At 36.2% G+C, this 20,133-nt stretch overlaps 1 protein-coding gene across 5 annotated transcripts in view; it reads left to right on the top strand.

The window, feature by feature from the left end:
• QKI (QKI, KH domain containing, RNA binding) overlaps nucleotides 1-20,133 on the top strand; it is a 167,222-nt gene that overhangs the window by 26,650 nt on the left and 120,439 nt on the right. For all 5 annotated transcript variants that reach the window (XM_011934970.1, XM_011934969.1, XM_011934973.1 and 2 more), the window contains exon 2: nucleotides 12,830-12,972. In XM_011934970.1, the coding sequence (XP_011790360.1) occupies nucleotides 12,830-12,972 (143 nt within the window). The remainder of the gene's footprint in view (nucleotides 1-12,829; nucleotides 12,973-20,133) is intronic.

The raw sequence follows: 20,133 nt of genomic DNA, 5'->3' as shown, positions 1-20,133 counted from the left end.
CTTGGCTTTCAGCAGGCTAACTCCAAAGAATGAAGAATAGACTGACCAAGGTGGTGGTGGAAGCAGGTAGATCAGTTAGGTTAAGATTAGGTAGGAAATGATTGTGATTGGAGCTGTGATGTTAGGGGTTGTGGTGGTGAAGTGAAATTGGGGATATAGTCTGAAAGTTGAGTACACAGTATTTGCTAGGGGATGGAGTATGAAGTGTGAGAATGGATTTGACATTGTGCCATTGTCCAAGATTAGGAGGAACAAGTTTTTGGGAAGGCCTAGGAGTTTGGTCTTGAATGTGTCAAATCGGTTGAGAAGGGAGTTGGTGATAGGATTTCAGTGTGGAGGGTTGGTCTGGAATGTCAGTGTGGAGGGTTGGTCTGGTTTTTGTTGGATTGTATTAGTGATATATATTTTTTAAATACAGTATTTAGCTTCTATTCTAATCAGTTATACTTTTATAATCTCAACACAGAGTGCTGTGTTCTCCATTGAAAAACTGATTGAATTCGCTTTCCAAGAATGTTATTATATGATAGAATATACACTCGAAGAGGCAGTAAAAAAGTAGTAAATGTAGATTTGCCAGTAGCATGACATGACTTAAATTTTCTGAATCTTTGTAAAGTACACCAACTGTGGTTTAATTAAAGGAGATCATATTGCTTACCATATTAAAATACTGTTTTCAATACCAATTACTTTGACATTTGAAGGCACTGTAATATGTTGCTCTTGTTACAGACCAAGATATTTTTGCTGAAGTTTTATTTTTCTTTCTAATTCAATGTCAGTGCTTGCTGTAGAGGTCCTTTTGGAATGTTGTGTATAGTAGATTGTTTCTTAAGCCTTTAAAAAACTCTTCTTTGCCGGGTGTGGTGGCTCACGCCTGTAATCCCAGCATGTTGGGAGGCCAAGGCGGGTGGATTACGAGGTCAGGAGTTCAAGACCAGCCTGGCCAAGATGGTGAAACCCTGTCTCTACTAAAAATACGAAAATTAGTTGGCGTGATGGCGGGTGCCTGTATTCTCAGCTACTTGGGAGACTGAGGCAGATAATTCCTTGAACCCGGGAGGCAGAGGTTACAGTGAGCCAAGATTGTGCCACTGCACTCCAGCCTGGGCAACAGTGCAAGATTTTGTCTCAAAACAACAACAGCAGCAACAACAACTCCTCTTGGCTTTTTCATAGTATGAGAGATTTCTCTTGTAACACCTGTGAATGTCTTTTGACATGTATTTTCTTTCCTAAAAATGTCATGAAGTGACAGACATGTATTTGCTTTGTTATGGAGTTAAGGTGATACTAAGGTAAACCTATGCTACATGATTATAAACCTTAGGTTCTTTCTGTATTGAACTTAGGTGAAATTTTGAATACAATCGAAAAGGTTAATTAAAAATCAAATGAATTATTACCTAGGAAAAAGCAATTTACCCCTACCTCCTACGCAGACGTAACTCCTTCAGAAGTTTTGGGGCATCTGTTTCTTTTTCACTCTGATTTACCAAATTCCTTTTAAAGCCCTAAGGGATTTGGAGCTTCAGGAGGGCAAAATACATAGGTACAGACCTTTCCCCACTTCTTCAAGAACAAGTGTGGAGGAATCTGATCACATGAGGATTTGATGCTTTACGAGGATGTAATTTAAAGTAAATTTTGGTGGCCAGTAGTAGTTTAAGACATTTTAGAATATGTAGTTCTGGCAGGAGTAGGATTGACTGGCCTGGAGTTCTCAACCAGTCATTGAGTATATACAGCCCTTGCCTATGGGGGGGTCAGTACAGAAGGAGCACAAAATGGAATTCTCTGTAAGAAGACAAGGAGATGTATTTTAGGGCAGATAGAAGCCATAAATGTGATGTGGTCTAACATGCTCATTTTGCAGATGAAGAAAATGAGACCCAGAAGGTTCAGTTCGAAGGCACACAGCTCAGCTAAATCATGCCTGGGAAGCAGGAGTAAAATCCAGGGTGTGTAAACTCAAGGCCAGTGCTTTTTACCTTCCCACATGTATTAGGAAGATAGGCTTTTTATAGAAAGATCATTGTTTATGGATTGTAATCTTTCTCTACCTTCTTTAAGGAAGGTTTAAAGTGTGTGTGTTTTCTTTTAAAGCAGTATATTAAAGAAAATCTAATTAAAATTTATAGATAAAATGTACAAAGCTTTTGCAAGAAAAGTCATCTGTAGTTGAGGTTAAACATTAGATCTTTTATCTGTGGATATTTATTTTGGAGAATAATAACGAACATATTAAGCACTTACATTTAACATGCATTTTGGATGATTAGTAATGATTGCTTATTTGAAGAAAGCAAATATGTATAATTAAATTTTTAGCATTATTTAAACTGTGGAAGATACTATTTTGAGTGATTTTTTTTCCCCTCAGGTTTCTTTATCTTTTTTCACGGCTTTCATACTTTGTCACAATTATTTCCCCCCTTCCTTCATTAGAATAAATAACCCCAAAGTCCAAAGCAAGCACTTTTTAATTATTATTATTGTTTTTGCAACAGGGTCCTGCTCTGTCACCCAGGCGAGTGCAGTGGAGTGATCATGGACCACTGCATCCTCTACTTCCTGGGCTCAAGTGATCTTCCCACCTCAGTCTTGAGTAGCTGCGACTACAGGCATACCACCACACCTGGTTAATTTTTGTAGAGATGGAGTTTGCCATGTTGCCCAGGCTCACTGTTTAAATTTTAATTCTTTATTTTGAAATACATTTAGTGTTACATAATAGTGGAAAAAAAAATATGGATGTTGACAACTCATAAAATCATATAATTACGGGAAGCAGGAAATGAGTATTGATACAGTACTATCACTAATACGCAAATCTTACTCAAATTTTACCTGTTTTCCTACTCATTTGGTTTTTCTGGTCCAGGATTCCACATTGCATTTAGTAGTGATGTCTGTTTCATTTCCTCCAGTCTGTTTCCATTTCACATTCTTTCATGACCTTGACACTTTTGAAGAAAGCTAGTTATTTTATAAAAATGTTCTTGAATTTGGGTGTGTTTGGTGTGTTTTCATGATTAGAATGAGGATCATTTTTGGCAAAACAATCACACAAAAGCGCTGCTGTGCGCATCTCAGTGGATCGTGCTGTGGGGTATATGTCTTAATACTGGTGATATTAACTTTGATTAGTTGGTTAAGGTGATGTCTGTCAGATTTCTCCACTGTAGTTTCTCCTTTTTCCTTAGTCATTAGTGAATGCCTTCAAGGGGAGATATTCAAACTGTACAGCTATCCTTTCATATTTTTGCTCACTAATTTAGCCTTCATTGAATGATTTTTGTCTGCGTTGATTGTTACTAATTAAAATTCTTTAAGGAAGATCTGTCCCCCTTCCCCGTTGTATTTATTTATTCAGTTATTTATATCTTTTCTTATGGGTTGTAGTGAATTATTATCACTATGTAAGTAAACACTTTTAAGAAAAGTTCCTGAAAAGTTAATACATTGAGATAATTCAAAATTCAGAGACTTGTAAGAGTACATTTTCTTCTATCCCTGTTATCTTGGGTACCCATTTCCATTGCTAAGAGTTTATTTTTATTCTTTCAGAAATATGAAAAGGATTGGGCAAAGAGTTGTTAATAATAATTGCTAGATTCTCAGGTATTTCTTTTTACCTGGATTCTGATGATAATTGAACCAGCTTACTGTTGCATCTTCTTCTGATATTCATTAAAATGTTTCTTAACTAGTTCGCCATTAGATTTAAATTTACATTTTAATACAGTGACTATTATATGTAGATGGGGACTGGCTTCCCCTGAGTAGTCTAAGAAACAACATGACCAGAAGACAACATTTTCTATTAAATAAATAATAGTTAAATATTAACGTGTAAAGCTAAACAGGTTTAAAAGTAAACTGTTTTTTTGGTAAGTTGAAACAAAAGTCAATTTAAATGAGAAAGGCTGCCTATCCAATTAAGTAACTGGGTTTTCAAAAGTGAATGAAGGACCTCCCCACCAAGTCCCACACTCTGTTCTGTTCTTTTCAGTGATTTATTTTACTTTCTCTGTCTACCGGCAGTATCCATTTATTCATTCAGGATGTCACTTTAGGAACCTAGACCTGGAGTTCATCCACAGAACTGTGTTCTGTTAAAATGGAGTGAAAGAAAGGGCTGAAAAGACTTTTTTTCACTCACTATTAAAACAGTGAACATACTGGTCTACACTTATTATAGTACAGCCAGCAATACATCAAAAGGTGGCTTGTTCCATTTTATTTCCATTCTCTAATTACCATTTCTTAAAATGAATTTTAAGAGTTTCTTATGCCGGGAAATCCTCTATGAAACTCTAAGTAAAGCAGGTTAGACTAGCTGTGACTTGGTCCAATTTCTTTTATTTTTTTTAATTTACCTTTTCTTTATTTTTATTGATATATATTTTACATCTTTATGAGGTACATGTGATTTTTTTCCTACATGCATAGAGCGTGTAATGATTCAGTCAGTATTTGAGGTCTCCATCACATTGAGTATTTATTATATTCAGTGTGTTGGGGATAATTCAAGTTCTCTCTTCTAGCTACTTTGAAATATACAATGTATTAGTTAACTATAGTCACTCTAATCTGCTGTTGAACAGTAGAATTCATACCTTTATCTAATTATATGTTTGTACCTATTAACGTTCTTCTCTTCATCTCTTCTCCCACTCATCCATTCTTCCCAGCCTCTGGTATCTATAATTCTACTCTGCCTTTATGAGCTAACTTTTTTAGCTCCCATGTATGAGTGAGAACATAACGATATTTGTAATTCTTTAATCACTGAGCATTAATTGTTTTTTCTTTTTATTTTGGGAGGACAGTAAAAAGGTATTGTAATATATCCTCCTTCAGATTCTGGTGAAGACTAGTTGAGTCATGTAAAAAAGAACTAGATCACTTTATTTTTAGAGTTGGGAGGCAATGAATTATAACGTCTTTATTATGCTGTTTTTATATAGGCAATCCCATGCTTGCAGTGTTTTGACATAAGCTTTCTGCTTTCTACTCTCCTAATAGGTGATTATTGTAAGAAAAATTTGTATGATAACATGAAAGTTAAATAGTCCTTGTAAATTCATCTCCCAGAGATAATTACTGTTAATAGTTGTATCTTTTTCGACTTTGTTGTGTTTACCAAAAAAATGTATACTTAAGTATAAATTTGATCGGTATGATAGAGGTTCTTTTCTAGAACCCCTGCAACGTGTGCAACTTACTGTTAGGTACTTCTGTAATACAGAACTGCTGCTGAGAACAGTCAGGGAAATCGAATTAACATTGTTACAAGGTTTTTGCTGTTTCGAATTTTTGCATGTGAAATTTATTGACAATTTTGGACCATTGTTAATTTTGGTAATACAAAGGAATTATGATTAATTTAATTTTGTAGTTTTTGGTTTTGGACTTAGAATTGTGAAGTGTACAGAGTACAATTTAACCCCTGGAATAAGGTTCCATCTAGAGAATTAGTGATAGCTTGGGTTTTTTTGGTTTTTTTTTCTTGCCAGTTTGAAAGCAGTTGCTTTGAAATTAAATCGGATTTATTTGGTTGTTAGAGTAAGCAAAACATATTTCACTTAATAGTACATACTCTAAGCCCGGCGCAGTGGCTCGTGCCTGCAATCCCAGCACTTTGTGAGGTCGAGGCGGGTGGATCACCTGAGGTCAGGAGTTTGAGACCAGCCCGGCCGACATGGTGAAACCCCATGTCTACTAAAAAAAAAAAATTAGCTGGCCGTGGTGGCGGGCACCTGTAATCCCAGCTACTCGGGAGGCTGAGGCAGGAGAATTGCTTCAACCCAGGAGGCGGAGGTTGCAGTGAGCTGAGATTGTGCCATTGCATTCTAGCCTTGGTGAAAAGAGTGAAACTTCTTCTCATAAATAAATAAATAAGTAATACATACTCTAGTAACTTGCTTTTTAATCTAGTTGCTCACTGTACCTTGTGAATTTGGCCTTTTTTTTTTTTTTTTTTTTTTTGAGATGGAGTCTCGCTCTGTCGCCCAGGCTGGAGTGCAGTGGCGGGATCTCAGCTCACTGCAAGCTCCGCCTCCCAGGTTTACACCATTCTCCTGCCTCAACCTCCAGAACAGCTGGGACTACAGGCGCCCGCCACCTCGCCCGGCTAGTTTTTTGTATTTTTTAGTAGAGATGGGGTTTCACCGTGTTAGCCAGGATGGTCTGGATCTCCTGACCTCGTGATCCGCCCGTCTCGGCCTCCCAAAGTGCTGGGATTACAGGGTTGAGCCACTGCGCCCGGCCGAATTTGGCCTCTTAAAAAGAGCACAGTGAAGGTAAATTCCATGGGTTCTTGGCTCAAAAATAACTTTAAAACTTTCTCTGTATTTAGTCAACCCTTAAAGTTTGTTTCTTTTTACAGAAGAGATCGTTGTTAACCCTAAATACATGAGATTACATAACAGCCACCTCTTTATGAAGTGGCAGTTGTTCTTCAGTTTTAAATAGATTACTAATATTATTGTTTTAAGATTTAATGAGTATTTATAAATAAAAACAAGTATTTGTTATTAAGACCTAAAATAACTAAATCTTACTTTGCTCTTTGTGTTAGTGTGCTACTTTAATGTCTAGCAAGAGGTAGGGATTGCAGACAGTGTGGAAATACTGGAGCCTATTTAAGCTTCAGATGAAAGCAGTCATTTTAAGCTACCTCATAAAATTTATACTATGTATATCAAATTATGTATGTGTTTATATATAGTTGTCATTTTGCTGACAACTAAGATTTTCCGTAAGTTAATGGAAAATGTTAAATTTGAAAAGCACATTTATGGTCAAACGACACAGTAACCTTTTCATTCCTTTATTAGCTCCTGTTCTAGTATAGTGATAAGGCAAATTTTGTTGATGGATTCAAATGTAATGTACAAAGAAACAGCGGATAGATACCCAGTGAAAAAATATATGTGTCTATAACATCAGCATTGCAGGCTGAGCAACTGAATCAGCTACCACAACACTAAGTGTAAGATGCATTTTATGTGAGTTTTTCTTCAGTGTTTTAAAACCGTTTTTTTTTTTTTTTTTTTACAAATCCTGAAAGTAATTCTTTGATGCATTTTGGTTTTGAATTTTACTTTTCATTAATATTTTGTTGCTTATGATTGAGTTAGTAAATATTTTTCATGTTTCCTTTCCTAATTTTCATTTTCTTAGTTTAAATTTGCTGAAAAATTTATAAACCAGATAGTAACGTAGAGCTGTATTTGATTCTTTGGCTTTCCAACGTTGCAGTATTGATTTTATACACAGCCTTAGCTATGTATTTATATATTTCGGGAAATGACTGCTAAATGCTATAAGATTTCTCATGCCATATTTTTTTATTCTCTTAACAGTTTTTCCTATTGTCCTTAATTCCAGTGTTCTAGATTTTCAGAGTGATTGATCTGTTAGTTAAATTCAATAATTCATATATATATATATATTTTGTTTTGTTTTTGAGACGGAGTGTCACTCTGTCACTCAGACTGTAGTGCGGTGGCATGTTCTCAGCTCACTGCAGCCTCTGCCTCCCGAGTTTAAGCAATTCTCCTTCCTCAGCCTCCTGAGTAGCTGGGATGACAGGTGTCTGCCACCACACCTGGCTGATTTTTGTATTTTTAGTAGAGATGGGGTTTCGCCATGTTGGCCAGGCTGATCTTGAACTCCTGACTTCAAGTGATCTGCCCACCTCGGCCTCCCAAATTGCTGGGATTACAGGGGTGACCCACCACGCTCGGCCCAGTAATTCAGATATTAAAAGGATGTGTACAAAAGTGGCAGAGTGCATGTACAATAATTTGGATGCAATAAAAGAGTAGTGGTGATGGAAAAGCCAAAGACAAATGTGAGCTGAGGCTGTTGAAACATAAGAATGACTTTAAAACCTTTTAGTGAAATCCATAGTTGGGTGAATTAAGGGGAAAGAAAAAGGAGTAGTAAAGGTCACATGAAACAGAACTGTGCAGTGACGTCGGAGCAGAATTGACTGACAGTTGAACCTTAGTTTAGAGAAGAAAAAAGTCAAGCTAATTAAAGTAGAGAAATGTGACGAGACAGTAAGTAGTAACACGTTTTCAGGCCTACACAATAGTTTTCAGCATAGTGAAATTTGAAAAAAAATAAAAATAAAAAAGTAAATTCAAAAGATTGTAGAAAATGGAAGGAGCCTAAGTGCTGTAAAGGCAAGTACTCCCAAAACTTGAAAAGTGTATATTCTAAACTTGATGGCATAACCTGTAGATTCCTAAACAGATGATTTCCTATTTAAACTGGTGGCTCTACAAGGAGGTTCTGGTCCCGTTGTAGCTTTGGATTTCATCAAGTAGTTGATGAAAAAAAGTTATTTTTGAGCTAAGAACAACCCATGGAATTTAACTTAAATGTGCTCTTTTTAAGAGGCCAAATTCACAAGGTACAGAGAGCAACTAGATTAAAAAGCAAGTTACTAGAGTGTGTTTTATTTATTTATTTATTTATTTTTGAGACGATGTTTCGCTCTTCACCAAGGTATGCCTGTATTTTGGGATCTGGGCCAAAGAAATGTGTGCTCTATAAAGTTGCAGTTAGTTGGATTCTTGACTCGGAGACTATTCATGCTTAAAGAATATCAGCTGATAGATTAGTGTCAGTCTGCTGAAGGGGTATGTGTTGCAGAAAATATCCAGGAAAAAAAAATGATATCTTCTATTGGTGTCTAAACAAACAGGTGTAGAATTATGGAATCCTAGAGACTTGTCTTAACACCATTAACAAAATGTCAACAAAGATACTCTTAAGCATCATCAGCTCTTAAACAGCGATTATGGACAGGGCAGGGTTTGGGACTAGAAGTTGATAACCTCAGTTGCCTTACCCGTTGATCATTATGGAATGTTGTGTACAATGTAGGGTTTTACATGTTAAAAGGGACCTAGACAAATCAGAGTGCATCTAAACAAGTGGGCGGGTGTAAAACCATGTCGTTGGTTTAGGGAAGAGGACACTTAGATATTTTAGAATTTTTCAAATGTTTGTGGGGCTGCTGAGTGGTGGCCATTGGTAGAAATTTTAGGAGAGCAGATTTTGGTTTATTAAAACAAATTTTAATATTTAAGATCTTTAGAGATGTCTAAAAATTTCTCTTGATATTGGGATATTTAGATAGAAAATACATGCCTGGGGTTCACGTTGGGAGAGTCTTTGTACTATGTGTGATTAAGCAAACGGTTCCGAACGTTTAGTTCTCTGAACAACTGCTGCGGGTTGATGAAGGTAGCGCGGTGGTGGTGGGGCATTTGAGTGTCATAATGTTTGATACAGCAAAATAGTGTGTACAACATATTAGTTAAGAAGAATTCCTATGTTTCATGAGAACACCTGTGAAGCTATTACTTACAAAAGGACTAAAGCATTTCCCAAACCCATACTTGTTGTATGTTTCTATAGTAGTTTGGCTATAATTGTATCCTCCTGCTAGGATAACATTCCCAGAAGCTCTGATTGCCAGGACTTACAAATGGAAAGCTTTAAAGACAAAACTTTTAAAAACAGGATTATGGAGAAAAAGAATAAATGGGGCTCTTGCATACTAAGATTGGAAACCAATGGATTCAGTTCATTTGTTGAGTAAGTATATGAAGCACAGGCACAGAGAGGTTGTAAGAAAGAGACTTGTCTAAAATCACAGTTACTGTTAGAACTGGAATTGGAACTTGTTCTGATTCGAGTGTTCTGAGTCACACACCAGAAAGTGCTGATGATTTTCTACTTTTTTTTTTTCCTGTTTATAAAGGTAGTACATAGTTGGCCAAACTCAACAGTGAATAAGATTATAAAGCCCTCGAGGACCAGAACTATGTCTTGGTCACCTTTTTATTCCCATCATTACTATCGTGTACATTAATTTGTGCTGTGTTATGAAATTGAGTGATATATCTTAGAGACTGAAAAAAAGGATGGTAGAAAGACTTCTTATCAGTCTTCCTTATTAGAGTAAGTTCTTTGGGAGCTGGAACCATGACTTGTTTAACTTTAATGCTGTAGAAACCCAGCTGTTTCTTCCCTTTGTTTACCTCCACCAGGTATATATTGAGGGCCAGCTGTGTTCCAGGCACCTGGGGACACGCTGGGTAATAGAATCTCATAGAACTTTGTGTTATTAATCAAAGAGTCACATAGGTGTTTATAAAAGTATAACTTAAGTGGTAGATGAATTGTATTCTCTAACCAGATAGATACTTATATATGAGGACTGTTGGTTTTATGCATTATTTATTTATTTATTTATTTGTTTATTTATTTTTAGACAGTTTTTTGCTTTTGTTGCCCAGGCTGGAATGCAGTGGTACCATCTCGGCTCACTGAAACCTCTTGCTACTGAGTACAAGTGATTCTCCTGCCTCAGCCTCCCAGGTAGCTGGGATTACAGGCGTCCACCACTACACCTAGCTAATTTTTATATTTTTGGTAGAGACGGGGTATCACTATGTTGGCTAGGCAGGTCTCGAACTCCTCACCTCAAGTGATCTGCCTGCCTCGGCCTCCCAAAGTGCTGGGATTACAGGCGTGGGCCACCACACCTGGCACATTTATATATTTTTTAATCTAGTCATCTTACGTGAATTTTTTGATAACTTGCAATAGATTTTTTTTTTTAAGTTTGATAAATTTGTTTACCTGGAAAGTCACTGTTCTTCCCTAGATTGATTATATTACTATAGTTACTTATAATAGTAGAGTCTTCAATATTGAACTATTCTTGCACTCAGGGTATAAATTCTACTATGTCTTAGTGCATTTTTATTTTTCTATTTATTTCAGATGTTTGCATCTATATTTTTAAGCAAATTTTATCTATAGTTTTCTTTCCTGCTGTTCTCAGGCTTTGATATTGGTGTGATGCTAACTATATAGTAAGAATAGGTAGTTTCTGAAAAAGATATTTAAATGATAATTATACGCAAAGTGCTTTTTTAGTCCAGAGATCTGGCTAAAGGATATATGTGTGATTTTAATTAGATTAAATTTTTCTAATGCCCCTTGGTTAATTACTTGCTGTAATTATGGAAATTATGTAAATGAGCATTTGTGTTTAAATTATTATTTGGTTGTTGAAAACTTGAGAATTGCTGTCATATACTAATTTAAGATAAACACCAATTTGGTACTGGACATTATTAGGAAAGATTTAATTATAAAGCTAGAAGTATAAAAAGAACCTTAGGAAATAATAAAATTCTGCCCATATCATGTAGTCAAATCCAAGGTAATCTCTTGATTTTTGTTGATTTTAATTGCTGTTCAAAGAAAAGCATTTGGTAAGCTTTAACAAGCAAATTGTTATTTAAGAGATAAAATTTGTTATAAAATGAATATTGGTATCACTCAAGCAGAAAATGTATTACAGTGCCTTTTTTAATTGATTAAGATTTTATAACTGAGTAAGAATAGCTTTGATCCTGCCTTTTTGCTGTGTTGGATTTTATTTAACCAAAACTGATTTAAATAACTAGTTAGAAAAATTAAAGAGTGCCTTCATATTTGATAGTTCCTAAGGAACTGTCAATAGATTGAACTTCCCCGTGTTTGGAAAGCATACAAAATACATTTAAAAAATAAAAGACATTTTATTTTTAAATACTAATGGATGCAAGCCTTTCTCCCAAGGAGGACACAGTCTATAGGATAGAGAGACATTACATATGCATCTGGCTAACCTTAATAATGACAACCCTTATTAGGCAGTATGTTCCAGTGGACAGGAGCCTGTCTTCTGGTGCGTACTAGAAGCTTAGTAATTTTTGAAAGGATCCGTTTTCTTTATAGTACTCGACTCATTAAAATAGAATTCTCCTACTTAAAAAAAATGTGTATGTATATCCAAGAACAGTAATACAGGTTTTTAAAAACAGGTCATTGATTTTAAGTATCACTACTTCCTTTTTTTATATTTAATATTTCAATTATTAACCCAGTGTAGTTTGATCTGTTACCATCTTTTTCCCTTGAAACTTCTCTGATCACCAGTGGCTTAGTAGTCAAATCCAAGGTACCATCTTTTGCTGTTTATCTTACATTCTTTTGTAGTATTTGATACTGTTGATCACCCTGTCCTTGAATCTGTCATTTCTTAGCTTCTATAACACCCCTCTTCTCTAGTTCTTCTTCCTGCCTCCATTTCTTCTTGGTTTGGATCTTCTTTTCCTTACCCTTTCCTTTTTCTCAAGTGCATTCCGTCCTCCTTTCTCCCGTTACTTACTCTAAGACGTCTCTTCTGATAGCTTTAACCATTAAATTTGTGTATGAAACTCAGACTTCTGCTGAACTTGCAGTCTGTTGTCTTTTGCACATCTCTGTTTGGATATTCTAAAGATATCTAAAAATAATCGAAGTGGTCCCATTTAAATGTCCTTCAGACAGATCAGTTCTGAAGTACAAAAGAGGCTTTGGTATTAGTTTTGTCTGACAGGCATTCTTATAGTTGTTTACTGAAGCTATCATTTGGAATGACTGGCCTCCTTTAGATTTGGAAAAATTAGATAAACTAACAAGTCCATATTATACCGGTTAGGAAGGAGCTTGGGCTTTGAAGTTAATTTAATAAGATATGTTAATTGATTGGTATAAAAATTGGTTTGTGGTAGAAATTAATTAAGGCTGTAGTCCTGTTAAACATGGGCTTAATCCAGAGAATGACAGAATAGGCCAGGAGCTCTTTATTTGAGTTTTAACGCTTTATCAATGAAACCTCCCCTGCCCTCTCTTTTTTCCCCTGGACTAGCAAGAATATTTTTTTGTCTAACACGTTTAAAATTTTTACTTTTAACAGAAATTAGCAGAGTACGGAAAGACATGTACAATGACACATTAAATGGCAGTACAGAGAAAAGGAGTGCAGAATTGCCTGATGCTGTGGGACCTATTGTTCAGTTACAAGAGAAACTTTATGTGCCTGTAAAAGAATACCCAGATGTAAGTATATTTTGTTGTTTCATTCAATTTTGTTCTGCTTCACATATTTTGGGAAGAGATATATTTGGTGGTAAATAAGCATTATTAGCCACTTTAAAAAAATGCAGTCATCAACTGAAGTGTGAATAATTTGGCATGGATAATTTAAAAAGTTTCTTTCTAAATATGTTTCCATTTGATTGCTGCTATGTCACTTTGGAAATGCACATGGTATAGACTCTTGGGTTTCAAAATTGAATGAGGAATTGTGGAAAGCACTCTAGCCTGACTGTCACAGAGCACCAAGCACAACTCTGCTCATCTTTAATCTGACCTTCAAGAAGCCACAGGTTGGGCCACAGCATTCTTTCTGTAAAATGAAGGTGTTGGACTACAAGGTTCCTTTCAGCTCTAAAATTTTTATTGAAACCGCTGTTTGTAATCTGATTTCCCCTCATCTTAGTCCATTGTTCAACTATTCTCTATAAACATCTTGCGAATAGCCTCCTTTTCCTATATCTGTTAATTTCTAAATAAATCCAGATTCTTTGCTTTTTGTTACAAAACCCTATGTGATATGGTCCATTCTATTTCTCTGACCTCATCTTAAATGATTTCCCTCTTCTTTACCACACTGTAGTCACATTGGCCCTCTTTTGGCTTTTAGAGCAAGTCAAGTCTGTTCCCAGTCTTAGGGACCTTTATGTTAGTTGTGCTCTGATCTCTGGCTGGCTGCTTCTTGTCATTAAGAATTTAGCTCAAATGTCGCTTCAGAGAGGCTTCCCCTGACCTTTTTATTTAAAAGCCATCTATCTAGCTACTCACTGTTTCACATTGTCTTTTTTTTTTTCTTTGCAATAGCACTTATAATCGGGCATTTCTCTGGTTTATTTTCTCTCTCTCTCTCTGTCTCCCCAGAAGAATGTAAGGTGTACGTAAAATAAGAATCTTGTCTTTGTTATTCACTGCTGTATCCCTCGTAATATTGGCACATAATAGGTAACAATAGTTGTTGAATAAACCAAGAAAAGATGGTGACTTTTTGCTAAATTTCAGAGGACTTTTATGAAAGCAGATGAAAAAAGGAGTTATAATGTCAGAAATACGATGTTGTGCTCTATGATTCATTGGTTATATGGACAGAATACTAGTCTGTAGATGAGAAATGTCTTAAGTTGAATTAATAGGAAAAAGCTTTGATACTTTGTGGTTACATTACAATTTGCAAAAATTGATCTATATAAACTTTTTTTTGTTTTAAAGATTATATACATTTACTCTGGTTTTATAGGTATTTGGTTGCAAATACACAAATAGTCTTGGATAATGTAGGAAAAGAGGAGTTGGTTGGAAGATGATTGAGTAACAGAGGATTAAAGGAATAGCTGGAAAACAAAGTGCCATGTTAGGCTAGGAACGAGGGCATCTGAGAACTTGAGCAGCAGGAGTTTGTGGAGCTTCTCGGTTGAGAGCCTTACTGACATAACTTGGCATTGGTGCCTCCCAGACTTTATCTTTAAAATTCTTAGAAGAGTGGATGTGTTCTGGGCCTTTCTGACTGGGGAAGTGAAGTTACCTACCATTACCTAGACACGACCACTGTGAGCCTACCCTGGGTATTAGGATTATTTGTAGAGATGGGAAATGGTGATTTGGGCTGCTGTTCCAATTGGGGTCTACTGCTGTTAGGTTTTTCACTATCCCAGAAAGGATAGCAGCTGTCTGTTTTGCTTATTTAAACCTTAAGGGATAATGTTTCTGCAGTGGGCATTAACATAGAATATGTAAGACCTTGATAGAGAATATAATGTTGATCTGTCTGGTTCCATCTCTTAAAAAAAGAGATCCTATTCAAGGAAGGGATATTTATGCATTATTTAAAAGACATATGTTTCATATAGTCTTCTAAGTCAGGACTTGAGTTTAGAGGGCACCTCTTCACTATATTCCTTTCCTTCCTCCTCCAGTTGTGACTTCTTGCCACAGTGAACTACTGTTACTGACAGGTGTGTTGGAGCATGACATTTGTCTTGATCGGTGATTCTCAAAACACACTCCTTGGACCATAGTTTCTATGCTTTCTGGGAACTGTAAATGTTCAAGCCCCTTTCCATACTTACTGAATCAGAAACTCTGGGGTAAGCAATCTGCCTGTTAAGCCCTGTAGATAATTCTGATGCTTGCTGAAGTGTGAGAAACACTCTTCTAAGTTTTTTGGGTTTTGTTTTTGGAGCGGGGGCAGGGTCAGCCAGGCAGAGAGGTAGTCAGTGATCATGTACCTGGTTATTTTGCCAGGCATCATTTCAGGAGGCCTGAAACGGTAAGTGGTGAAGTGATGAATTAAACAGTGTCGCTGGTCTCGTGGAGTGAACATCTCAGTGGCAAAGACAAACAGTAAACAAATGAATCTATAGCTGTAATCAGTGTTACGGAGAAACATAAAGTGGGGTAGACAGATGAATAGTGACTGTGTATGGAAGGAGGTATTCATTTTTAAGGGTAATCAGGGAAGAAATCTCTTATAATATGATGGGAATGGAGAGACAGGAACAGAATGATGGGAGGAAGGCATGAAAACCATCTGGGAGAAAAACATTCCAGGCAGAGTGAACAGCAAGTACAGCTGACTCAGGCAGGAACGTGCTTGGGAAGTGTTGTAAGATGTGAGGTTAGAGAGTTAGCAGAGGGGCAGTGTCATGCCGTGGTCAAAAGTAGGAACTCAGAGTCAAGACTTCCAGCTAGTTTTGCTGCTTGTTTTGTGGCTTTGGTGTTACACTTGATCTTAACCAAAAGCCTGGGAAGTGATGTTGTTTTGTGACTTTTCATTCCTGGTGTTCAGTTTTCTCATTTCTGTAATGGAGATATTAAACTTCTCACAAGATTATGAAGACAAAAGAGTTAATATGAGTGAAGCACTTGGAAAATGTCTTTATGCTGTGTGTCACAAGAATGTAAGCTCTATCAGGGCAGGAATCTTTTTGTCTTTCAGTACTGTATTTCCAGTGCTTAGAATGTGTCTGGTAAATGGTGTATGCACAGTAAGTATTTGTTGTGCATATTTGTATGAAACTCATTCTTTCAAATATTGTTAACTTTTCTTTTTCTTTAAACCTGTTGTCTTTTGCATTTGCACATAGCACGTTACCTACAGAAGTCAATGTTAAGTTAGAGATAGTGTTTTGGACTTAGCTGTGCAGGGCTCTGAAACTGATACGAGAAGAAAGTCTCAGACTCAAGGTCTGAGAAATAAAGCAGTGCCCTTTGCAACGTTTTTGAAGTTTGACCTCATGATGTGAGAATGAGAAGCTGATATGAATAGGCCACTGAAAATGTATTAAAATTTTTACAGAATTAATACTTATGAATAAAGCAGACTTCTGTTGCATCTCTACTGTAGACCAAGCACATTCTGGGTGAGAATATTTAATTCTTTTGAAAAAACTCTGATATAGTACAGACAGTAGGTTTTTTAGTCAGATAAGCCTAGCTTTTGAATTCTGGCTTCTCCCCTTATTGACTCCATTTGTCAACAATTGCCACAATAATGCTCCATGATAAAACACTCTAAAACTGGGTGGCTTAAAATAATAATCATTTATTTCTGTGCTCATGGGTCTGTATGTTGGCTGAGGGTATACTGATTAAGGTGGAGCCTAGCTTGATTGAGGCTAACTGTGGGTGGGTTTAGGTCTTCTCCATTTATGTTCCTGCTGGGCCCAGGCTAAAGCGGGCAGTGGCTGCTTAGGGCATGCTGTTATGTCAGGCCACTGGAATGCAAGATCCAAGCCAAATTGCATAAGCATGTGTAAGGCCTCTGCTCTTGTTCCTTTCCATTAGCCCAGTAATTCTCAGCTGGTGGCAGTTTTACCTATGGGGACATTTGGCAATGGCTAGAGATACTTTCAGTGTCTAAACTTGGGAGGGGGGTACTATTGGCATCTAGTGGGTAGAGTCCAGGGATACTGTTAAACATTCTATAATGCACAGGACAGTCAGCCTCCATGCACCTCTAGCCCCCCAACTAAGAATTACCTGGCCCCAAATGTCAGTAGTGCCGACGTTGAGAAACCTCAAAGTCAGCACTACTGACATTCACTTCATTTACAGTGAGAAGGGGACTGAAATAAATATTTGCCGAAAAATAATTGAGATGATCACATTGGCTTTGAGCATATGGCTGCTTTTTAGAATCTGTTTGTCTATGAAGTTCTGAGGTTCACTTCATAGGATTGTTTGGGGGAGTGAAGGTAACAAATACGTGACACCTGATAGAGCAGGCACTCTGTGGTTTTTGTGATTACACATAAGAAAAATAATCCTGTTCTTGAAGGAGCTCAGTCTTGTATGAAAGATAAAGATTAAATTATTTAAGACTTTAAGTTTCTCGTGCATTCATAAAACTACAGACATGAGAGAGCATTGAAGTTATATTTAGACCATCAAACTGTTTATTTGGCTGGTCAAGTTTTCTTGTTTGAATCCATGGAAATGTTATAAATGATTATGAATAGAGTTAACTGATTTACATAAGTAAAAAGTGTTATATTTTGAATGAGTCAGTAATAATTTTGTCATTAAACTTGCCTAGTTATCAATTTCAAGTTGCTGGAAATTGTTCTATAGGATCTGCCAGAGTAGTAGATTTGTTAAATATTGGCGAGGTCTAGCTGTTGACGATACTAGTCGTCCTGTTAAATGCATGAACAGTGTAGATTGGTAAACTGCTTCCTTTGGACGTGATTTGATGATTAAATTGTAGTGAGACTCCTTGGAGTTATGTGAATATAGTTGTGATTTTCTGATGTTTTTAAAATGGGCTTTAATTTCGAATAATAGCTTTGAAAGGCATCTCTTGGGTCTAGGCCATCATGAATACCCATATTGTCAAAGGTTTTGTAAGATAGACAATGTCTCTTCAAGGATTGTGTTTTCAGCCTGTAGGATCCCAGTCTGGTTGCTGTTGTGAGTGGTTTAGATTCATAATGTTATTCACAGTATACTCTTACAATAATATATGTTGATGATGGAACATGAGTTGTAAGTTCTCTTTCTGTTTCATTTTCCTGGGTTTGCAAATCAGCTTAGGCTAGTCATAGCTTCTGAGTTAGTTAACATAGGGTTGTTATTTGTCACCAGTCTTGAGAAGCTGGTATCAAATTGGGTGTTGAGCTGGCATTTGTTTTAGAGGGATTATGGGGAGAGGGGCCGATTCAGTAAGTTATCTTTCCTTAAAGTCTTTGGTCCTTTGAAGAAGGATTAATCAAGAACCTCAGGAGTCTTGATGTACACTACTTTCACTTTCATTCTTCTGAATAACAAATGATATTAAGTCAAAATTTAATGATATTCAAAGTCTCCTTTTTCAGTACCCAGGTTAACACTTTATTTTTGCCTGAATATGATCATAATTTTATGAGTGAAAATAATCTTTAAAAGTAAGATCTGCGCATCTCTCTTTGTTTGTACAGGAATCTATTTAAAGGTAGTTTTTCTCATAAGGTTAGTATATATTTTTATTCAGTGGAGTTGTGAAGTGATTCAGATTACATATTAACCTGTTAAAGTTTTAATTTAGCAGTGTGATTTGGTAATGTAGGGCATATCTTTACATTTTAGGTAGGGAAACTTACTGTTGATATATAATTTCAACTAGATCGGTTTAGTAAAAGTCAATTTTTGACTCTTCATTGTGTTTTGAAGTTTCCTCTTTATTTCACTCTGTAGGGCCTGTTGTGTACCAAATATTTCATAGGCTTTTTATGGTTTGGGATATACTACATTTCTTGGGATGTTAGTAAATAATTACAGAAAAGGTTACAAGACAGTCTGAAAACAATACATAGCTGATATTTTTCCAAAGTTTAACATCTCTTTAATAAGGCCTTTCCGAGTTTTAAAAATGCAGGCACTTTCTTTTGTAAGTAATATGTTTTAATATTTGATAGGAACTAGTACTTAGAAGAACAAAAGAAAAGATGGGGTTGTTAGGGAAGAATTATTCAGATTAGACAGAAACGTTTGTCTGTGATTTATCTAAAAAGAATTAGGATCTACTCTGTTAAAATTACTGCTACAAAGGACTGTTATGTATAATTTGATAATAATTTGATATCTACTCATAGGGATTCAATCTCCATATCTCTGAGATTCTTGCTGAAATAGCCAAAGTATATAATATAGAAATTGAGAAGAAATCTGCTTCTCAGTGCTATGCATATTCCAGGAACATTGAGCTATTTCTGATAAAGATTAAAGGAAAGCTCAAGGTGATGGTCCCCTTTCAGCACAATTTGAGAGAGCAGTGTCTCTGGGAGTAAAATGGCTAATAACAGAATCTTCCTCATCCTAACCCCTCAAAATTGTCACACATGAAATGGGCTATGATACAGTCAAAGGTTATACCGCTTGAACTCTTCCACGCTTTTCAGTTCCTGTTTATAAGTAGGTGACCTAAATTTATTTTGTAAGTTAATGAGATTATATTTTCTTTTGATTTCAATTTGGGCAGAAAAGTACCTTAGTTTTTGAGGTCACTTGCCTTTACTTTAGGGATGTTGAGGTTGAACTTTTCAGCTACTAGCTTTTGAGCTAAATTCAGTTAATCATTTCATTGGGAAAAAATACATATATATTTAAGTGATTTTTGTTTTGTTTTATCTTAGAGACAAGGTCTCACTGTGTTGCCCAGGCTGGTCTTGAACTCCTGGGCTCAAGCAGTCTTCCTGCCTCAGCCTCCCAAAGTGCTGGGATTACAGGTGGGAGCCATTGTGCCCAGCCAGAAAACATATTTTGTATCTTAATAAACCCAGGATTTACAACAAGGTAGCTTCCAAATAAATTGGGGATTTCTTGAAATCTTGTTTTGTCTACCATAGAACACTGCTTTTCCCAAGTCCAAAATCAGTGTCGTCAGTAAGCAGCCTGTCTGTCATAAACTTGAGCATCTCCTTGTTTCATATTGTTAAATATTTTCTTTATTATCTGGTAGGGAATTGATTGACTTTGAAAACTTCAATGCTGTGTTGTTTGGGGTTACAGAACAATGATTGTTTTGATAGTTTCTTTCCTTTGTACTTTTAAGATAGTATATAAATAGTATAAATTTGCCATGTTAAGGACAGATTAAAACAAACCTCTTAAAATTTGAAAAGTAATTAGAACTTGAACACTAAAAAGGATATC

This window comes from Colobus angolensis, unplaced genomic scaffold, assembly GCF_000951035.1.
Source record: "Colobus angolensis palliatus isolate OR3802 unplaced genomic scaffold, Cang.pa_1.0 Scaffold14, whole genome shotgun sequence".
NCBI classification, from domain to species: domain Eukaryota; kingdom Metazoa; phylum Chordata; class Mammalia; order Primates; family Cercopithecidae; genus Colobus; species Colobus angolensis.
This window is presented reverse-complemented; position numbering and strand designations above follow the sequence as displayed.